The sequence below is a fragment of the Phacochoerus africanus genome, chromosome 4 (genome assembly GCF_016906955.1).
Source record: "Phacochoerus africanus isolate WHEZ1 chromosome 4, ROS_Pafr_v1, whole genome shotgun sequence".
Classification (NCBI taxonomy): Eukaryota; Metazoa; Chordata; class Mammalia; order Artiodactyla; family Suidae; genus Phacochoerus; species Phacochoerus africanus.
Genome location: NC_062547.1, coordinates 127,044,873 through 127,067,651, shown reverse-complemented (window position 1 = coordinate 127,067,651; position 22,779 = coordinate 127,044,873). Strand labels below are relative to the sequence as shown.

At 34.1% G+C, this 22,779-nt stretch overlaps 1 protein-coding gene across 8 annotated transcripts in view; it reads right to left on the bottom strand.

Moving 5' to 3' along the window:
* Nucleotides 1-22,779, bottom strand: part of CSNK1G3 (casein kinase 1 gamma 3) — a 113,129-nt gene that overhangs the window by 21,964 nt on the left and 68,386 nt on the right. For 4 of the 8 annotated variants that reach the window (XM_047778512.1, XM_047778514.1, XM_047778516.1 and 1 more), the window contains exons 7-10: nt 8,353-8,438; nt 8,159-8,243; nt 5,968-6,116; nt 3,292-3,387 (exon numbers count right to left, since the gene is read on the bottom strand). In XM_047778512.1, coding sequence (XP_047634468.1) covers nt 3,292-3,387; nt 5,968-6,116; nt 8,159-8,243; nt 8,353-8,438 — 416 coding nt within the window. The remainder of the gene's footprint in view (nt 1-3,291; nt 3,388-5,967; nt 6,117-8,158; nt 8,244-8,352; nt 8,439-22,779) is intronic. The other 4 variants (XM_047778513.1, XM_047778515.1, XM_047778517.1 and 1 more) reach the window with 1 other exon arrangement.

Here is a 22,779-nt window from a genome sequence, read left to right as displayed (position 1 = left end):
GGTTCTGTATTAACTTCTTTATATGTGTTACCTCTTTTTTGAGATACACAATACCAACCTCATTTTACTGATCGAGATAGTAAGACATTAAACACTTCTCTAAGGTGAAAGAGCATACCAGGGATTCAAACTCAGAGCCTACTACTGCTCCTTCAGTAATACTACCTAGCTCCTAACCACAAGTACATTATGTTCTAAAGCCTCTGGGGCTCTTTTCTTTCTTTTTCAACTACATTAAGGAAAATCTTGCCACAAGTGCCAAGTATGCTCAGCTATATGGAGCCTAATAAGCATATGAGAGCCCAGAGCAACCTTGAGGCAGAAGAGATGTTAAATCAAGTAGTCACAAAGAATGAGTATTGTGGCACCAAGTTCCCTAAATTAAACTGTACAATGAAAAACTATATACTCTGTGGCATGAAGTAAGACATCGAAAAAAAAATTGGGGATAATCCTATAATGTCTCTTCATGAAACCCTCCAAATTTATCACCAGAATTTAGGTGATTTGTAGGTTCAAGTGAAATAAATTACGAGATCAAATCTTGACAAGGTGAAAGAATTAAAAATAATGTTAAAATGGAGACAAACATCTATGCGTTGCCTAAGATAGCAGGCAACATTTGGAGATAATAAACCTCTTTAAGAAGACAATAAAAGCTAAGTGACCTCTCCTCAGAATAAACATTTGCATGCACCCAACATTTTCTGTAAAATTTCAGGATCCCTTGAACTTCAACCATTGACTCTAAGTTAAAATTTTTATCTGGGAACATTACAAAGATTTCAGTCATTTAAAGAATTAACTTTTCTTCATTTGGGATTATGAACTATGGATTTCTCACATAACTTAAGCCATTTACTGCATCACAGATACTTAAGAAAATTTTTCTAGAAATTGAATGTTTCTATCATGATAATAATTTGCATATCCAGGCTACAAATTCAATATATAACCTACCCTAAAGAATTTTCTGAAAAAAAAAAAAAATTTGACTTCCTACATTTAGTATAATAGGGATTACATGAACAAAATATGGTTGCCACCCTCAGTGAGCTCACAATCAAGCTAGTAAGAAATAGCTAAAAATGTAAGAAGTTATATTTTAAAATATTTAAATTTACTTCAACAATAATTTAACAATAAAAGACAACTTTCATCTATCACAATACCTACTAGCTCAAGTGGATATCTTCAGAGAACATGAATTATTAATCTTTTTCCACTGCATTTAAGAAATTAACTGATTTATAAAACATAATCTCCATGTTCTGACTTTTCCCATTTCTTTCTATATACAGCATCTTAGAGTATTCAAGCTATCGACTACTTGTAATTTATATAGGAATTAATTTATATATAAGACCATGTCTTGGAGTTCCCATTGTGGCTCAGTGGTAACGAACCCACTAGTATCCATGAGGATGCAGGTTCGAACCCTGGCCTCATTCAGTAGGTTAAGGATCCAGCACTGCCATGAGCTGTGGTGTAGGTCACAGACATGGCTCATATCTGGCATTGTTGTGGCTGTGGTGTAGGCTGGTAGCTACAGCTCTGATCTGACCCCTAGCCTAGGAACTTCCATGTGCTGCAGGTGTGAGCCTAAAAAGATTAGAAAAAAATATTTAAAAAAAAAAAAAGACCCTTTCTTGTCCCAGTTTCTCTTAGGCAAAATTCTAAAATGAATCTTTTTAACTATCTGAATGTTAAACCATATTACTGTTAAAGCTAAAGGTAGCATTTTATTTCACTGTAATTTTTAATAAATTGTGTACTTTCCTTTCATTCCATTGCTTGCTTAATCCTCACCTGAACCCTGATGAGATACAAGTAACATATTGTCCTTCTCCAAATAGGGTTATAAATGAAAACTCTAAAGGCCCTATTTATTAATTCAGGGTGATAGCAAAAATTTTTATGTCAAAAATGGATTCAATAAAGCTCCTCTACACAAAAAAGACAAAAGTGAAAATACTGCTCAAAAAATGTCAAGAGGAGTTCCCGTCATGGCTCAGTGGTTAACAAACCCAACTGGTGTCTATGAGGACATGGCCCCACTCAGTGGGTTAAGGATCTGGTGCTGCCATGAGCTGTGGTGTAGGTGGCAGACGTGGCTCGGATGCTGCATTGCTGTGGCTGTGGTGGAGGCCGGCAGTTGCAGCTCTGATTCAACCCCTAGCCTGGGAACACCTCTGTATGCTGTGGGCGTGGCCCTAAAAAAAGACGAAAGACAAAAAAAAAGTCAACAGCTTTCAATTTACCTTACCCAGGAAATACAAACTCTTCAATGAATCATCTCTGCCTGTCTTGAACCTATTCTCTGCTCCAAGTCAACTACTTATTCTCTTCAAAGTCTACATTTTTAAATCTCTGATTTATATTTTTTACTGTTCACTCTCCCCAAAATACTCTTATTCCTTGGCCTGCCTTTAAAAATTCCATCCCTTCTTCAGACTCATCTCAAAAACCACTTTTGCCATAAAATCTTTATAGATCTCATATATTACAAAGATCCTCCATGGCACTTCATTAACACATTTCTGTGGTAGCGTTTATTCTGGATTGTAATGCAGTCGTTTGTGAATTTACTGTAGTAATGCTAAGTAACACCAGCCACAAGAGTTGAGACCTTTTGAAAGCTTACTATATGCTAGGAATTAACATTCATTATTTCTACTTTATAGTTGAGAACTGAGGCTTTGAGCGAATGAATCATCTGCCCAGAATCAAGCTATATCCAGGTATGACGGATTCCAGAGACTGAGTGACCTCTCAGCCACAGCATGTTTTCCTTACTTCTGCATTTCTGCAACATGGAGAATAGTAGCTTTCGAACAGCAGAAACTCAGTAAATAATTTACTGCACTAAACTAGACCATAGTTAGAAAGACTGATTGCTATTACAATTCATTCCAACAGGGTATCCATACTTTCATTCTAACGGAATACCAAACATTGCTCAAAGTTTAAACTAGTTTATACTACTAATTAGGAATTTTATGATTAAACATTTTTAATGTGAACATGAAGGGAAATAGTTTATCTATTGAAAATATATGTTCTTTCAATCCTTAATATGTGTGTATATAATCTGTTTTATGTACTTCAATCCTTCCATATGTATACACATGTATGTACGCACACACGCACAAGCACATACACACACATGCACAAATGGATAACATATAAAGCTGTCATTTGGGATATGGAAAAATATCAAAAATATTCAGAAACTGTCAGAAGGCAATATAGAAGCAAATTAAATTATTTATATCTAAAAGGTTAGCAAACCTGATTTTTGGATTGTTGCATCTTATCTCTATGTTGATGTGCTTCTCTGTTTGATGACAGAGCAGGATCTTGCTGAACTGCACCCACTGGAGTAGGCTATAAGACAATAACAATTAGCATCAATGCATTCCATTTTAGAAGTCTTATTTTAAATTACTAGCCATTTAAAATAATCAAAGAAAAATAAAAGGCACTGTTAAAAAAAGTAACGCCTTAAGATATCTTTCCTAAAATATATTGTTAAAGGTAACAAATTAAAGCAAAGAGAAAATAGCTACTTTTTAAAGTGTTTTCAAATTATTTAAATACTTTTTCAAGTATTTAATTTCAACAAAAGACTTTCTAATGTCTCTTGTTTTCAAAGCTAATGTAAAAACAAAAACATTTTTAAGAACATAAAAATAATTCTTTAAAAAAGCTAATAAATTCTTTAAAAAAGCTAATAAAATCGCTTCCTATCAATATTTTAACTCAGAAGAGGCTTATAAAAACTAAATTTTCAAATAAAATTCAAAACTGCATACAAATATATTAATCAAAGTTTACTCATATTTATATTTTAGATACTATATATATTCAAATCACTTTGGATTTAAGAAAAATATAGATTAAATGCTCAAGTCAATTGTTCAAAAATACTTCAATCTGAGACTTCAGTAGTTTCAAATATGGATAAAAATTGGCTATCTTAAAATTACAAATTGTTTCAAAAGATGGCTTAAGTAAACTGAAAAAAAAAACCTAGGTGATCTTTTAATCACTAAAATATTATATTTTTAAAAGTATATTTGACATTAAGAACTAAATCAGAAGTAAAAAGTTCAAAATAACTTATCATTCTAAAAAGCAAATTCCCCAATGTAGGGCTTTTACAAAACTCAAAGAGTAATTTTTATACTGTGCTACCTGAAATTTCCATTAAAAAAATAAAATGAACCCTTTAAAAATTATTTATTCTCAAATAAGCCTAACATTTATATGGAACCATAAAAGACTCCAAAACACCAATGCAATCTTGAGAAAAAACGAAGCTGGAGGTATCACACTCCCTGGCTTCAGACTATATTATGAAGCTATACTAATCAAAACAGCATGGTACTGACACAAAAACAGACACACAGATCAATGAAACAGAATAGAAAGCACACCTAAGGTCAGTCAATTAACCTGACAGAGGAGGCAAGAATATATAAATGGAGAAAAGACAGTCTCTTTAGCAAGTGGTGATAGGAAAACTGGCAGCTACATGTAAAAGAATGAGATTAGAACATTTCCTCACATTGTATACAAAAATAAACTCCAAATGAATTAAAGATCTAAATGTAAGACCTGGAACCATAAAACTCCTAGAAGAGAACACAGGCAGAACACTCATTGACATAAATTATAGCAATGTTTTTGGAACTATCTCCAAAGGCCTAAGAAGCAAAAACAAAAATAAACAAATGGGACCTAATTAAACTTAAAACCTTTTGTAAGCAAAGAAAACCACTGACCAAATGAAGAGACAACCTAATGAATGGGAGGAAAAACCTGCAGATGATCTGACTGACAAGAAGTTAATATCCACAATTTATAAATGGCTCATATAACTCAATACTAGAAAACACAAAAAGCCCAATTTTAAAATGGGCAGGAAACCTCACTAACATTTTCCCAAAGATATACAGAAGGTCAACAGGGATACCAAAAAATGCTCAACATTGCTTATTATCAGAGAAGTGCAAATCAAAACTATAAAGAGATATCACCTCACATCTGTCAAAACGGCCATTATTGAAAAGAAAAGAAATAACAAGTGTTAGGAAGGATGTAGAGAAAAAGGAACCTTGTGCTCTGTTAGGAGGAATTTAAATTGGTACAGCCACTATGGCAAGAGAATGGAGATCCCTCAAAAAACCTAAAACAGAACTCTCACATGATCCAGCAATTCAATAGCAGGGTATACACCCAAAGAAAACAAAAACATTAATTTGAAAAGATACAGGCGCCCCAATGTTCATAACAGCATTACTTACAACAGTCAAGATATCGAAGCAACCTAAGTGCCCATGAACAGATGAATGGATAAAGATGTGCTGTACACACACACACACACACACACACACACACACACACCACAGATTATTCACCTATGAAAAAGAATGAAATTCTGCCATTTGCAACAAGGTGGATGGACCTAGAGAGTATCATCCTTAGTGAAATAAGTCAAAGAAAGATAAATATTCTATGTTATCTCTGATATGTGGAATCTGAAAAAAACAAAAGGAAAAAAACCCTTATATATAGTGAATATAACAAAAAACAAAGAGACTCACAGATATAGATAACAAACCACTGGTTACCAGTGAGGAGAAGGAAGGGGATAAGGGCAAGATAGGGGTATGCGATTAAGAGACACAAGCTATTACGTATAAAAATGAGCAACAAGGATATACTACATAGCACAGAAAAATATACCTATTATTTTATAATAAATTTAAAGGGAGTATAATCTATAAAATATTGAATCACTAGATTATACACCTAAAACTAATGTAATATTGTAACTCAGATGTATTTCAAAATAAAAATATTTGTTCTTAACCCTTTTCAAGTGAAGAAACTATACTGTGAAAAAGAAAGTAAGTACAACAAATAATTCTTAATTTTTATTATACAGCATAGAATACTCACCAACTGTTTACCAATCCAGTCATATTCATAATCAAACATATATCCTTTTCGATCAAATAAGTCAGTAAAAAGCTTTCTTAGGTAGTCATAGTCTGGTTTTTCAAAAAAATCTAGCCTTCTTACATAACGAAGATATGTTGCCATTTCTTCTAGAAAGGAATTTAAAACTATTCTGATTAAACTTTCCTATATACCCATTAATACTATAAGTATAAATATCTAGAAGCACATAGTATAAAAACACGAAAAAGTAGCAAAATCTACTAAAATTTAAGTATTATGAACTTAATTACAATGAAAAAAAAGGGCAGAAAGAAAGGAGAAAAGGAAATAGGAACAAAAGTGAAATGAGAGATTAAACAAACATTATTTTTGCTTCATTTTATTAGGAAAAACTAAAATGCTTATTTTATATATTATTCTTAATAGAAACTTAGGATAGCATTAGAGGTTGAAACAGCAACTTAATATGCATCATTATTTAACCACAAAACACCATACCTGGCTCATACTTTTTAAAAATTATTTTAAATATTGGTGGAAATTAATTTATATATGAAAACATTTGTGCTAGCTTGCTGGATGTTCTTAGAATGAGTAACACATACTAACTGACCAATAGAGGATTTCAATTCCTAACCTTGGCTATGAACAGTATGGTCACCAAGTGACAGAGCAACATAAAGCTAAAGCATATCTCGGAAACTTAATACAAGAGCCGTTTAATTCTCCACTAAATTTCTGGTCATAAAATTAACAATTATTTGGTAATACATAAACCTTTGCATACTGTTAAATTCCCAAATGTATTAGAGATATGCATTTTTTTAAAAGGTCATATTTTCCAGAAATAAAAAGAAAGAAAAAGCCGTAAAATTTAATAAGTAAAATGGTCGTTAGTAAAACAGTATTTCCCCATGCAAGCATTGTAATAAGAGATGGTAGGTTACATCTAGCTGCTTTTTTCTTTTTTCTTTTTAGGGCTGCACCTGCAGCATATGGAAGTTTCTAGGCTAGGGGAGCTGCAGCTGTCAGTCTACACTATCACCACAGCAACGTGGGATCCGAGCTGTACCTGTGACCTACCTTCCAATTCATGGCAATGCTGGATCCTTAACCCACTGAGCAAGGCCAGGGATCAAACCAGCAACCTATGGATGCTAGTCCGGTTTGTAACCCACTGAACAACACAAAGGGAACTCCCCTAGCTGCTTTTTAATTCAATTTATTATGGCAGCCAGAAGAAGAGGATTATGCACAGCCCAAGAGGCATGAAAGTGGATTCACCCAGTGATCCAGTCATGTGGTGAATCTCCCACCATTCTACTTTCAAGCTCATCACCTGGCTAATTTACCTTGACACCCCCATTTTTCCTGCAGAAATTCATATACTCTTCTTAATGAAATACAGCCAATCTGCCTACACCTAAAGTGTTTGTAACATTAACCAAGATACTTTTTTTTTAATGTTCCAGTTCTAGATGTTACAACAAAAAAGAAAAATATAGAATTAAACTTGCTGTCAATGAATATAAGCAAACTTGAGAAAGGGCTATCTGAGATTATGCTGCTGATAGTATTAATGATAGTATCGTATGGGAGAACCTGTAAATACTGAAGTGGGATAGAAACTCCATCATCTATCTCCAAGTTTGGGTCTCTTTTAACTTAATGTCATTCCATAAATCACAGCAGGTATTTTGCTGGTTTGTGTGAGTTGCCAAAAATCTATATGAGAGTAAAACTATCTCCATTAGACTCCCCAATATAAAATTAGCCTAAAAGTCATAAGGTTGGTACAATTTTACTGTATTTGGAAAACTAAACTAAATCATACATCACACACCTCCTTTGAACTTGACACTGAGACTGAAATGACTAATATTATACACCAACTCTTTATAAATGGTATTTCTCAGCAAATATTTTAACTTATTAAAAGTCTGTCCCTGAAGAAAATATTACCTTAGCTGGTACTGGTCAACAGTATTAAAAGATGCATTTTCTTCTATCAACACCATCTTACAAAGCAAATATGAAAATTGCTTCTGTGATCTATGTATCAAATACTAACATCTTTTAATTCATATTTTTTAAGCACTGAAAAAAGTATTTATAAACTTAAGCAATGAAATTAAGAGTTCTAGTTTTCTGTATATGAGCACATGTATCGATGTACATTATTCATTACCTGGAAAATTTTCACATAACACTTCTATTGGTGTGGCTCGTTTTGTATCTCCAATTTTCTGATACCTCTCTTTTAATGTGTCTGCCTATAACAGAAGGAAAAAAAATCCTGAGAAGTAATTTTAAAATTAAACACTTAGAAGAGAGGATACTAACAATTTATGGAATTTAATAAGGAAGCACAAAAATAATTACCTTTAAACCTTGCCAAGGAAGACTGCCTCTCAGAAAATACATGAACATATGACCTAAAGCTTCTAAGTCATCTCTTCTACTTTGTTCTGAAATAGAAACGAAACATAAATTTCATTTTTCTCTCCCAGTTAAGGATGCAAAAATGGAGAAATGATTCTTTCCTTATATACAAATTAATTCCCCAAAGTTCAGCATATAACTATAAAATGCAGATCTGGTACTTAGACAAAAACCATGTCTAAATAGTAATGTTTTTAACATTAAAACTATCATACATCTTTAAAATATATCACTGTGATTTTTTTAGCTTTTATTGGAAATTTCTTTCCTTAAATATCTGTTCATAGAAATATAAGGCAAGAGGGAAAGGGGTCCATGATCAAAAAGAGTCACTATGTACTATAGCTCCATCTTAAATTATTCAAAAGGTAACATATTAAAAGTTCTGAAAATACCTAGAGCTAAAAATGTTTAACTTAATTTAGCCCTTCATTTCCTAAACAAAAATTCCATTCCACACATTCTCCATTAATATTGAATACAATTAGTATTTCGTGTAATATGTTTTTAAGGCACTTGTGTTTGACACATTCCAACAGCAATAACCCCTCTGACATCACCAAGAATATTCTGCCAGAACAAATTGCCATTTTTTCGAGTTGCCATTGTTCTAGTAAAAAAGCATTGTTTAACATATAACTGAGTGGTAATCACAGACCAAGACTCAGGGAGGTACTTATAAATATTTGCTGAGTGAATTATTTTCAATTTCTTCTTACTTAGTATCGTAAAATAATACAAACCTGCAGACTAACAATAAGGAAAAAATAATACTTTAAGAAGACTCTTTGAAAATCTTATGGTCTCCGGAAGAGACAGTTTGGAGGGTGGGGGGATGCGCTTGGGTTATGGGATGGAAATCCTGTGAAATTGGATTTTTTTTTTTTTTTCGTCTTGTTGTTGTTGTTGTTGTTGCTATTTCTTGGGCCGCTCCCGCGGCATATGGAGGTTCCCAGGCTAGGGGTTGAATCGGAGCTGCAGCCACCAGCCTACGCCAGAGCCACAGCAACGCGGGATCCGAGCCGCGTCTGCAACCTACACCACAGCTCACGGCAACGCCGGATCGTTAACCCACTGAGCAAGGGCAGGGACCGAACCCGCAACCTCATGGTTCCTAGTCGGATTCGTTAACCACTGCGCCACGACGGGAACTCTGGGATTGTTATGATCATTATATAACCACAGATGTGATAAATTCATTTGAGTAATAAAAAAAAAAAAGTTAAAAAAAAGAAGCTGTTCAAATCCAAAATGTTTCATCCAAATGAATACTCAATTCTATCCAAGCAGTACTAAATGCTATCAAAAAAGCAGACTTTGTAAAGCATGGATCTGAACGAGGGTAAAAGGCTCAAAAGGGTTTTAATTTTTACTATGTAATCTTACAACACTCTGTAACTGTCTTCCCTAACACTTGCTACAGTTTTAATATGTTTGTATTTTTATTTCATTAATATCTATCCTCCCACCTGACAATATCACAGAAGTACAGATGTCTCTTTGGCTCAAGAGCCTCAGGATTTACTCTAACAGCTGCCAGGGAGCAGCCACTCAACACATACTACTTAAATATTTTACCCATTTAAATACACAAATGATGACTTAAAAACCTGGAATATTAGATTTGTCCCTATATTAACTGATTACGTCTCTTTTCTATAAGCATAGGGAAATAGCTAGAAGAATACACATCAAATCATTAGTAATCAAGCATATGAAACTGGAGGACTAGACAGGACACTTCAACTGCTCATTTCATATACTCAAAAATGTGATATAACCAGAATTTTTCTTATATGTTATATCTTAATAATGTATGCACATGCTGTTAAAAATAACATATTTTTCAAATAAGTAAAATAGACCTGAAGTTCTTTTAAAGATGTTAATGAAAGAGGGATGTGAGTAACAGGGAAAAGATCAGTAATGCCTTTTATAACTAAAATTTCACTTTATTAGGTTCTGGGAGACTTAAGAATGAAAAGTCAAGCAAAGCAAAAAAAAAAAAAAAAAATCTTAAGTCCCTGTAAGAATCATTACCAACTCTGAAACTCTTTAAGAACCTCAAATAGGCAGGCTTGAAGTTGGGCATTGATTCCTTGAGTATGACATAGGATAAAAGAATATATATTTTATAAAGCTTAGCAGATGATTTTGAAATATAGCCAGATTTGATCAGCACTAAAAAAAGAAACTATTTTACTTGAGTATAATTTCGCATACAATAAAATACACTTACTAAAGGGTACAGTTTGATAAATTTGACAATACACAATCAAGTACCACCACAATCAAGAAATGTTTCCTAGAAAATCATGGACTTGGAGAATAGACTTGTGGTTGCCAAGGGGGAGGAGGAAGGAGTGGGATGGATTGGGAGCATGCGATTAATAGATGCAAACTATTGCTTTTGGAATGGATTAGCAATCAGATCCTGCTGTGTAGCACTGGGAACTATGTCTAGTCACTTATGATGGAGCATGATAATGGGAGAAAAAAGAATGTACACATGTATGTCTAACTGGGTCACCATGCTGTACAGCAGAAAAAAAAAACTGTATTGGGGAAATAACAATAAAAAAAATTTTTTAAAGTTTCCAACACTCCAAAAGATTCCCTTGAACCCTTGCAGTCTCTTCCTCCACTGGCTTCAACCATTTATTTGTTTTCTGTCACTCTATAGTAAATCTGATTTTTTTTATAGAGTTTCACATGAATAGGATCATATAGTACAGACTCCTGTATCCAGATTCTTTCCCTCAGCATAGTGTTTTTAAGATTCATTCATGTTCTTTGTGCATTAATACCTCATTACTTTTTATTGCCACAATATATTTATCCATTTACCTACTGATGGACCTCTGACTTTCAGTTTTGAGTTACTGTGAATAAAGTTGTTATGAATGTTCTTCTACAAGTCTTTGTATGAACATATGTTTTTATCTATCTTGGGTAAATATCCGGGAGTGGGATTACTGTGTCATATGGAAAGTCTACATGTAACTTCCTAAGAAATTTCTACACTGTTTTCCAAAAGGGTTGTGCCATTTTATTTCCACCAGCAATGCATGAGACTTCCAGTTGCTTCAAAGCCGGTCCAATATTTAGTATGGTCAGTCTTTCAAATTTAGCCATGCTAATGGCCATGAAGTATTTGCTCATTATGATTTAATTTGAATTTTACTGGTGACTGACGTTTTGAACATTGTTTTATGTGTTTTAATGGTCATTCATATATCTTTTTGTGACACGTCCATATATTTTACCCATTTTTAATTGTACTATTTGTCTTCTAAAGCTGTAACAACTGTTTGCATATCTTGGATACAAATCATTTTCATATATAAATCCCACAAACACGTTCATACGATAGCTTCCTGTTTTCATAGTCTCAACGGTATCTTTCAAAGAAGAGAAGTTTACATTTAGATGAAATTCAATTTATTGGTATTTTTGTTGTTATTTTATTGTTTGTTACTTATTAATGTTTTCATTAGAAAAACTTTGACTACCCTAAGGTCACAATGATTTTACCCTATTTTTCCTTCAAAAAATTCTATAGTTCTGGTTCTAACATATAAATCTGTGATTCGTTTGAATTTTTTCTTTCTTTTTGCTTTTATCATAGGCTAAGAGTTTAGATTCCTTTTTTTCAATACTGATACCTAGTTATTCTCATACAACTTTTTTTTTTTTTTTTTTTTTTGCCATTTCTTGGGCTGCTCCCACAGCATGTGGAGGTTCCCAGGCTAGGGGTCTAATCGGAGCTGTAGCTGCCAGTCTAGGCCAGAGCCACAGCAATGCAAGATCCGAGCCACGTCTGCAACCTACACCACAGCTCATGGCAACACCGGATCGTTAACCCACTGAGCAAGGGCAGGGATCGAACCTGCAACCTCATGGTTCTTAGTCGGATTCGTTAACCACTGCGCCACAAAAGGAACTCCCACAGCTTCTTGACAAGGTCACCTTTACCCCCTTGAAATACTTTTGCACCATCTTCAAAAATCAACTGAGCACCAGAGTTACTACTGTGGCTCAGTGAGTTAAGAACCCGACTAGTATCCTTGAGGACATTGATTCAATCCCTGGCCTTGCTCAGTGGGTTAAGGATTCAGTATTGCCACAAGCCGAGACATAGGTCACAGAGGCAGCTCAGGTCTACATTGCCATGGCTGTGACGTAGGCCTGCAGCTGCAGCTTCAATTTGACCCCTAGCCTGGGAACTTCCATATGCCACAGGTGCAGTGAAAAAAAGAAAAGAAAAGAAAAATTGAGCACTTATATATAGATCTATTCCAGGACTCTGTATTAAGATTTGCTTACCTATGTCTATGCCAAGACAACCCAAAATAAGAAGGAAAAAAAAAAGTAATGATAAATGAAAAACAGACAACCAATAGAGAAAAACATTGGGATCAAAAACCGATTATCTGAAAAGTTCAATGAAATTAATCAGCTCATTAGGATAAAGGAAAGAAAACACAAATTACTAATATAAAGGGCAACAAGGGGGCATCAGGACAGACCCTATAGACCTAGAAGGAAGATAAAGGAATATTATGAACTAATCTTATAACAATAATTCTACAAATCAGATAAAATGAACAAATATCTTGAAAACTATAAATTACCAAAATTGCCTCCAAAAAACAAGTGAATAGCTCAATACCAATGAAACAAATTTAATTTCTAATTTAAAATCTTCCCAAAATATAATCCAGAGCCCAGATGCCATCACTGGTAAATTCTATTAAAGAGTTAAGGAACAATACCATTTCTACACAAATTCTTTCAGGAAACAGAAAAGAAGGAAACCCTTCCCAACTCAATTCATTACCCTGTTACCAAAACCAGACAAAGGCATTACAACCAAAGAACACTACAGGAAATATGTCTCATCAACACAGATTCAAAATCCTTAAAAAGATAGTACACCACAATTAAGGAAAGTTCATTCTATCAATTTGAGGTTGGTTTAGTTTTCAAAAATCAATCAATGCAATTCTCCATATTAACAGAAGAAAAGATATAAAGCATAAGATCATCTCAGCAGATACAGAGAAAGCACTTGAGAGTATCTAACATGCGTTTAAGATTTTAAAAACTCTCATTAAAGGAGAAACAGAAGGATATTTCTTCATTCTGACAAAGGACTTCTATGAAAAACCTACAAATGACATAATTCCTACATGGTGAAAGGCATCCCTAATATCAGGAAAAAAGCAAGGGTGTTCACTTTCACATTTTCCATTTCATGACGTAGTGGAAGTTTTAGTCCGTACAAAAAAAGAAAGCAAAAATTAAAAGATACTCAGATTGTAAATGAATAAGTGAAATTATTTTTCTCTGCAGACAATATGATTGCATATGTAGAAAATCCTAAGTAATCTACAAAAATCAATTTTATTTCTATCCCAGCTTTGAACAACTGGAAAATTAATTTAAAACTAAACTTGAATTTATTGTGGGCTGACAACTATTTACATAGCATTTACATTATATTAGTTATTACAAGTAAACTAGAGATGATTTAAAGTATATGTGAGAATGTAAGTTATGTGAAAATACTACACAATTTTATTTAAAGGGCTTGAGCATTCCGGGATTTTGGCATCCGCAGGGGTCCTGGAATCAATTCCTGGATACCAAAGGGCAAATATCCCTACAGTAGGATTCTTTGTAAGGAAAGGAACTCATCATAAAGGCAGTTCTCCTTTGAATTCAATACAAGCTGGCAGGGATGGAAGGAGATGATTTATTTATCATGGTGACAACAAGCGCAATCATAAGGTAACCTTGTATATATGCCTGTCTCAGAGAACAGTATTAGTCTCATAACCTACAAAGTATTTAAAACTTCAAGCCATAAATACAATCTGGTAAAATAAACCTACTACTAAAACTCAGTCTGAAATGCTCCTTACCCTCATAATTCTTTTCTTTGTGTTCTATCACCAACTGACAAATTTGGAAGTAAAGTTCACCATGTAGTAAGTAAGAGAAGTCATGGGGAAAGCTTTCTCTTTCAATCACAGTAACTACGGAATACTACCTCTGTTTTTTAAAGGTTGTATTAGATGAAAAAAAAATCTTCCAAAGCTAACTGTGCTCTTCTTAAACCCTGTTCACATTTTTAAAGCACTTAACTACAAAGACTTGTTTGAAAATGGATGTTTTTCTCAAAGCCATGAATCCTTCTTATAGGAATGCTTGCTATGAGCAACTAAGAAATTAAAAAGTGACAATTTTCCTTATAGTAGATACCATTGAGGATTCTTTTAAATAAGTTCTCCAATAAATTTAAAAGTTATGTAAATAGTCAATTAAAATTTTGCTCTTCAGTAATACATGTATCACATTAAATAAACACAAGCAACATTATATTATGAGCCTAGTATATGTCAGTGCTTCATCAAGATGATCTTTTAAAATTACAGCTACACTCAAAGTATCAGTAATCACACATTAAGAAACTAAGGCTCAGATGTGGTGTAGGTCGCAGATGCAGCTCGGATCCTGTGTTGCTATGGCTGTGGTGTAGGCCAGCAGTTGATTCGACCCCTAGCTTGGGAACCTCCATATACCACAGGTGAGGCCCTAAAAGCAAAAAAAGAAACTAAGGCTCAGAATAGTTGTGATTAGCTAAAACTATGAACCTATTGGCCATCCATATGTCTTCTTTGGAGAAATGTCTATTTAGGTCTTCTGCCCATTTTTCAATTGGGTTGTTTGGTTTTTGGCTATGGAACTATATGAGTTGTTTGTATATTTTGGAGATTAAGTCCTTGTCAGTTGCATCGTTTCAACTATTTTCTTCCCATTCTGCAGGTTGTCTTTTCATCTTTTTTTTTTTTAATGGTTTCCTTTGCTATGCAAAAGCTTGTGAGTTTGATTAGGTCCCATTTGTTTATTTTTGTTTTTATTTCTATTGCTTTGGGAGACTGACCTAAGGAAACATTTACTGTTAATGTCAGATAATATTTTGCCTATGTTCTCCTCTAGGCCAACAGCTACATGAAAAAAATGTTCATCAGCATTAATTATTAGAGAAATGGAAATCAAAACTACAGTGGGGTACGCCACACACTGATCAGAATGGCTATCATTAATAAGTATACAAACAACAGGCTGGAGAGGGTGTGAAGAAAAGGGAAGCCTCCTACACTCTTGATGGGAATGTAAATTGGTACAACCACTATGGAAAACAGTATGAAGGTACCTCAGAAAACTAAATACAGTTTAGTTTTTTGGATCATACAGAACTACCATATGATCCAGCAATCCCACTCCTTGGCATCTATCTGGACAAAACTTTTTTTTGTCTTTTTAGGGCTGCACCCACGGCATACGGAGGTTCCCAGGCTAGGGATTGAATCAGAGCTGTAGCTGCTGGCCTACACCACAGCCACATCAGATCTGAGCTGCATCTGTGAACTACACCACAGCTCACAGCAATGCTGGATCCTTAACCCACTGAGTGAGGCCAGGGATCAAATCTGTATCCTCATGGAAGCTAGCCAGATTCGTTTCCACTGAGCCACAATAGGAACTCCCAGACAAAACTTTCACTGAAAAAGATACATGCACTCCTATGTTTACTACAGCACTATCCACAATAGCCAAGACATGGAAACAACCTAAATGTCCATCCACAGATGAACGGATTAAGAATGCGGTATATATACACAATGGAATATTACTCAGCCATAAAAAACAACAAAATAATGCCATTTTCAGCAACATGGATGGAACTAGAGATTCTCACACTAACTGAAGTAAGCCAGAAAGAGAAAGATAAATAACATATGATATCACTTATATGAGGAAACCTAAAATATGGCACAGATGAGCAGAAAAGAAATAAACTTATGGACACAGAGAACAGACTTGCGGTTGCCACGCAGGAAAGGGAGAGACGGGGATGGACTGGGAGTTTGGGCTTAGTAGATGGAAATCATTACATTTAGAATGAATAAGCAATGACGTCCTGCTGTATAGCAGAGGGAACTATATCCAATCACTTGTGACAGGAAATGATAGAAGATAATATGAGAAAAAGAATATATATATGTATAATTGGGTCACTTTGTTCAGCAGAAATTGACAGAACATTGTAAATCAACTATAATTTAAATTAAAAAGGAAACAAAAAACCTATGCACCTAAAAAAGGGAAGGCAGGATTCTAAACCACATGTCTATACTTATTTCACTTCAAAAAGCTAGGTAGAACTAAGCAGTTAATAAAATGTTTACTGAAAACCTCTGCAATGCTTTTCTATTTTAAAATTCTAGGAGCTCCTGTTATGACACAATAGGATCAGTGGTGTCTCTCAGTGCCAGGACACAGGTTCAATCCCGGCCTAGCACAGGGGGTTAAAGGATCCAGCATTGCCAGAGCTGCAGTGTACGCTGCAACTGCGGCTCATATCGGATCCCTGTCCCAGGAACTCCATATGCCACGAAGCAGCTGAAAAAGAAAAAAAAAATTTCAAATGAAAAATTTAAAAAATAAAAATTCTATCAAGTCCCCTTGTGGAACAGCAGGTTAAGGATCCCGTATTGCGACAGCTATGGCACAGGCTGCAGCTATAGCACAGTTTGGATCCCTTGCCAGGGAACCTGCACATATCATGGGTGTGGTCAAAAAAAAAATTCTACTCCTACATCTCAAATTATTTTTCTCTTTTTAAAGCTGATTTTATTCCTCACTTGCCTAGCAACATTTCTATTTCAAATAAACTGTTATTCAACTTCCAACAATTGTAAAATTTTCCTTTCAAATTAACTAAAATTTACCTCTGTCCAAAAAAAAAAAAAATCAAAAGCCTTATTTAGAAGAAGGAAACTTTCTAATATGAACATGGATACTTACAAGAATAAACGTATTAGTGTATTTCCCTGCAAGATATAAAACAAGGCGGAAGACATGCAAGTTAAATTAAATACAAGCATGACAAGAGAACCTGAACAACAAAAATTCTCACTGAAGAAAATTTAAACCATTCTTTATACATAAACCAAAAAATAAAAATAAACATTACCACAAGTAAATACAAGTTTTACTTTCTATTTTCTTCTAAAGTGTTAAAAGTGTTTCCTTGGCACCCCACAAAAGAAAAAAGAAAAAAAAAAAAACCTCTTCCTCAAGATTCACTGGGCTCACTTACATTTTTCAAAATCACATAATTAAGATGAGTTTTTAGAAGTGAAAACACAAACCTAAAAGAAAAGAGGAAAAGCACAATTATGCAAGACAATCTGCAGCAATAACTCACTAATCCAGATACCTAATATAGCAATATCATGAACTGAGGAAGAAAAAAGTTTTCTGAGCAGCAGAACCTAGAACATGTATTAGTTTGATTCCTAAAAAAGTTCTCCTGACTCCTTGAAGAAGCAAATGAATACAAGAAAAAAGCAAAGTGTTGCCAGTAGTAGAAGTCATACATATAATAAAAAGCAAAAATACAATTGAAGAGAAAAAATGTATTAAGAAATACAGTACTTCAAGATTTAGAGTGAAGCTACAGCAATCAAGATAGTACAGTATTGGCAAAAGAATAGACAAATAGATCAATGAACAGAATAGAGAGCCCAGAAACAGATCCATGTAAATACAGTCAACTGATTTCAGACAACATAGTAAGGGCAATAATATAATGGAGAAAAGCTAAATCTTTTCAACAAATAATGCAAGAACAACTGAACATCCATATATAAAACAGTGAATCTAGACACAGACCTTATACTGCTCACAAAAATTAACCAAAATGGATGAGACTTAAATTTAAAACACAGAATTATAAAATTCCTGGACTATAACATAGGAGAAATCTAGAGGACCCTGAGTTTTTAAAACTACAGGCACAACACACGAAAGAAATAGCTAATGAGATGGACTTCATTATAATTAAAACTTTGGCTCTGTGAAAGAAACCATCAAAAGAGCCGCAGATTGGGAGAAAATATTTGCAAAACACACTCCTCATAAAAAAAAACTATTATAGAAACTATACAAAGCACCTTTAAAATTCAACAATAAGAAAACAAACAACTTGATTAAAATGGTCCAAAGACCTTAACAGATGCCTCACCAAAGAGGACATATAGGTGACAAATAAGCACAGTGAAAAAATGTTCCATATCATATGGCATCATGAAATGCCTATTAAAATGAGATAACACTAGACATTTATTAGAATGGTATAAAACCAAAACACTAACAATACCAAATGCTGGTGAGGATGTGGAGCAACAAGAATTTTCATTCATTGGTGGCAGGAATGCAAAATGACACAGCCACTTTGGAAGACAGTTTGGGAGTTGCCTACAAAACTAAACATACTCATACTACAAGATTCGGCAATTGAGCTCCTTGGTATTTACACAAAGGAGTTGAAAATGTATGTTTATACAAAAACCACACAAGAATGTTTATAGCAACTTTAGTCATAATTGCCCATGAGCTGCCAAGCAATGAAGAGGTCTATCAGTGGGTGAATGGATAAATAATCAGTGGTATCTCCAGACAATGGAATATTATCCAACACTTAAAAAAAAAAAAAAAAAAAGCTATCAAGCCATGAAAAAACATGGAGGAACCTGAAATGTATATTACTAGGTGAAAAGACAGTCTGAAAAGGCTACATATTGTATGATTTCAACTATATGGCATCGGGAAAAGATGGAACTATGGAGACAGTTAAAAAAAAAACCCAACAGTTGCCAAGGGTTGGAGAGAGGGAGAGATGATTAGGTAAAGCACAGGGGATGCTTAGGAAAGTGTAACTACTCTGTATGATACTATAATGGTAGATACATGTCACTATAAATTTGTTCAAACCTAAGGAACATACAACACCAAGAGTGAACCCTAAGGTACACTATAGATTCTAGGTGATAATGATGTGTCAGTGTAGGTTGTAACAAATGTATCAATCTGGTGGGACTTGCTAATAATTTGACAGTATGCAAGCTGCGGGGTGGGGGAGCTGCGGGGTGGGGGAGGGAGATCTCTTTATCTTCTGCCCAATCTTGCTGTGAATTTAAAAAGTGTTTTAAAAAGTAAGGTTACTTAAAAAAAAAAAAAAAAAAAGGAAGGTTACTTCAGAAAATACGCTACTGTTTAAATGCATTTTCTCTAAACTTATTTAGATAAAGGAATACACCCAAACACTCTCCAACTGACCTTGAGGGTGTGATTACTATATAACAGTAATCAAACAAAAATTATGACCCTGAAATATCAGGAAATCATCAGTTAGAATCGTATTTTATCTCAGAAAGCAAGGAATTATGCAGTGCATTTTTAAACTGTTAAAATATAATTATAAAATGTAAATATGTGTTTTTAAAAGCCATTCGGAAGGCTTAAAGAGTAGGCCTCAGGATTGGGGCAATTAACTAGAAATTATATTAAATGAACCAAATCATAGAATGAGAGCACTGAAAGAAGGTATTTTTGTAACAACATAATTTTGTGATTACTTCCCTCCTATTCTGAGAGCTAACCACTTAGGGGCTTGAAATATCATTCTGCTACGAAACACAGATTTTTCTTAACACTTAGGAAGCAACTGGCAACTTACTCCGCAAATCCTAGTCTTTATATTCATGAATACTCAATAATAATTTAAAAATTTTAATAATTTAACAATAAAAGAAATTTTATCTCAAGATACTAAAAAGAAATATTTACTTCAAATAACTTCAACAAGAGGACATAAATGAAAAAAAGTAATCGAAAGGAAGATTAAAAATGAGGTTCAAGTAGTTGACCAAAAAAGTCTTTAAAAAGATATTAAAAAGAAGACACTTGACGAGACACAATTAAAAATAACAATTCAACATGACTGTACTAAAGAATGCTTCCATTAAAGCAGACCAAGGGAATTCACATCTGTCACATGCAGCTTTATTGAAATTTCATCTTGAATGGTGACTTAACCAGTTATAAAAAAGCATACATATGAATCACTGCATCTGCCTTCTGAACCTAATTAAGAGCAATAGATATACACCATAGGAACCAAGATGCTAGTTTCACAATGTGATTTTATTCTTCTGTATTCTTTTTATTAAGGGACAATTTTTCTTTTTAAATCTGATACAGTTTCCACCTCCATAAAGGAAAGATACACGGAAACCTGCACAAATGTCCCTCTAACCAAATTCTCTATTTTGAAAAGTTCATGTGAATAGGAAGTCCTTGAATGCACAAGAGTAAATGAATAAATACGAAGGTTTTAAAAGTAACAACCAAAGTCCAGGCAAAGAAAGAAAGGAAGAAATTATATATACACAAATTAAAATCACCATCAAAACGCCATGTTTTCACTGTTCTTTCTTCTTTATCTCTTCCTGACTCCTCCCAAAGTCAAGTGCTCTAAACTCAAAACGCCACTAAATATTCCATGCTCACAGCCATCCCAAACTTATAGAATGCAATTAACTCTGCAGCACTCACTCTACTTTAATTTAAAAAAAAAAAAAAAAAGAATCCGTGTAATCTGCCAAACAAATCTGTTTTTACCCATCTATTCCTGAATTCTACATCAGAACTGAGAAGAGACTTTTACAAATGGGAAAAACTAAGTATTTAACACTTTTGTTCTTCACAGTACTTGCCAAAGAAATAATTTTTTGTTTTCTTCCTGAAAGAAAAGTAAAAAGAGACTATTACAACAGTTAAATGTCATTTCCCACGTTCTGAAGGCTTTTCCTAACAAGGACAAACATATCAGACTCACTTTGCTATTTCAACAAACAGAATGCTGTTACATTTACCATTGTTACCATGAAGAACACTAAGCCAGAAGGAAGTTGTGACTTCATGCCTCACAACGCAGTAGTGGTGAATCTTTGTTAGTTGTTATAAAATAGTCTTAACCACCATGAAATGAAAATTTCGCATAGACACTGTTTGTGCAAACACAATCATGTGTGTTTCTAAACAGAAGACACAGTCCTGAAAACTGTATACCTACCCAATCATACCGGAAATCTATAAGGCAAGTTTGCTATTGAAAGGCACTCACCCCAAATACTGCCAGAAATATAAATACTACTGACTTTTCTTAAAGAAAGGCAAATTTACATTTTTCAGGCACTTCAAACACTGAAAAAATACCATGAGCCTACTATCAGGTAGGCTCTCAGGGAGGATGCCAGGTGCTTTCTGGTTCTGGCTGAGAGGCAGAAGCAGGGAAATACATCAGTTAGAGAAGCAGCGAAGATCAGGAGTTAGAGGTTTGATTAGATGACTTTTAAGGTCCTGGATAAATTGTGATTGTACTGTAAGGTACATTTGGACAGTGAAAAGTACTGATTAGTTTTTGGATAAGTACTGATTAGTTTTTGTTTCTATCTATTCTCCCTTCTGTGTGAGATGCTAGATATAGAATCTAAAAGCAGAAAATTATGTCAGACTTCCTGTGATATGAAAACTGACTGTGCCTTAAAACTTAAGAATATTCTTAACTATTGCAAACACAACCTAGAGCTGATTTTTTAGAAAGGCACAAAAGTAATTCAATGGGAAAGAATATGCTATAAAAAGACTATCTCAATCCCTATCTCACATCGCACACAAAAAAACGAATTCTAGATGGTAAAATAAAACATAGAACGTTCTCATTACAAAGGATACAGATTTCTTAGGATTTAAAAACTAATCATAAAAGAAAAATTGATAAATTAGACTTCATGAACATTCACGACTTTTACTCATCAATTGGCAATATTAAGAAAATGACTAGACAAGCCACAGACTGGAAGAAAATATTCAGAGAACATATATTTGCCAAAGGACTTATATCCAGACTACAGTTAAACAATGTGCACAACACAAAAGAAGATCTACGAATGGTCAATGAGCACACAGAGCAGTGCTCATAATCATGAGACAATAAAATAAAATACCACTACACACATTCACTGGGGTGGCCACAACGAAGAAGCATCACAACACCAAATACTGTCAAAAATGTGAAACAAAGAGAACTCTCAGTCATTGCTGGTAGAAATAGAAAATGGTATGAATGCTTTGGTGAACTGGTTGGCAGTTTCCTATCCAGATAATACCTACAAGACGACAAAATAATTCCGATCTTAGGATAATGATTTACAAGGATGCCACTATAGTTTTAATCATAACAGCAAAAAAATGTTGATACTCAAAATGTTCATCAACATTAGAAGGAATAAACAACTTGTGGTATATTTATGCAATGGAATACTACTCTACTGCATAGGAACAAACTACTGTCAACACAGATGAATCTCAGACATATTGGACTGCGCAAAAGAAATCATATCATTCCTTTTATATGAGTAATAGAATCAGCAAGACTAACCTACAGCG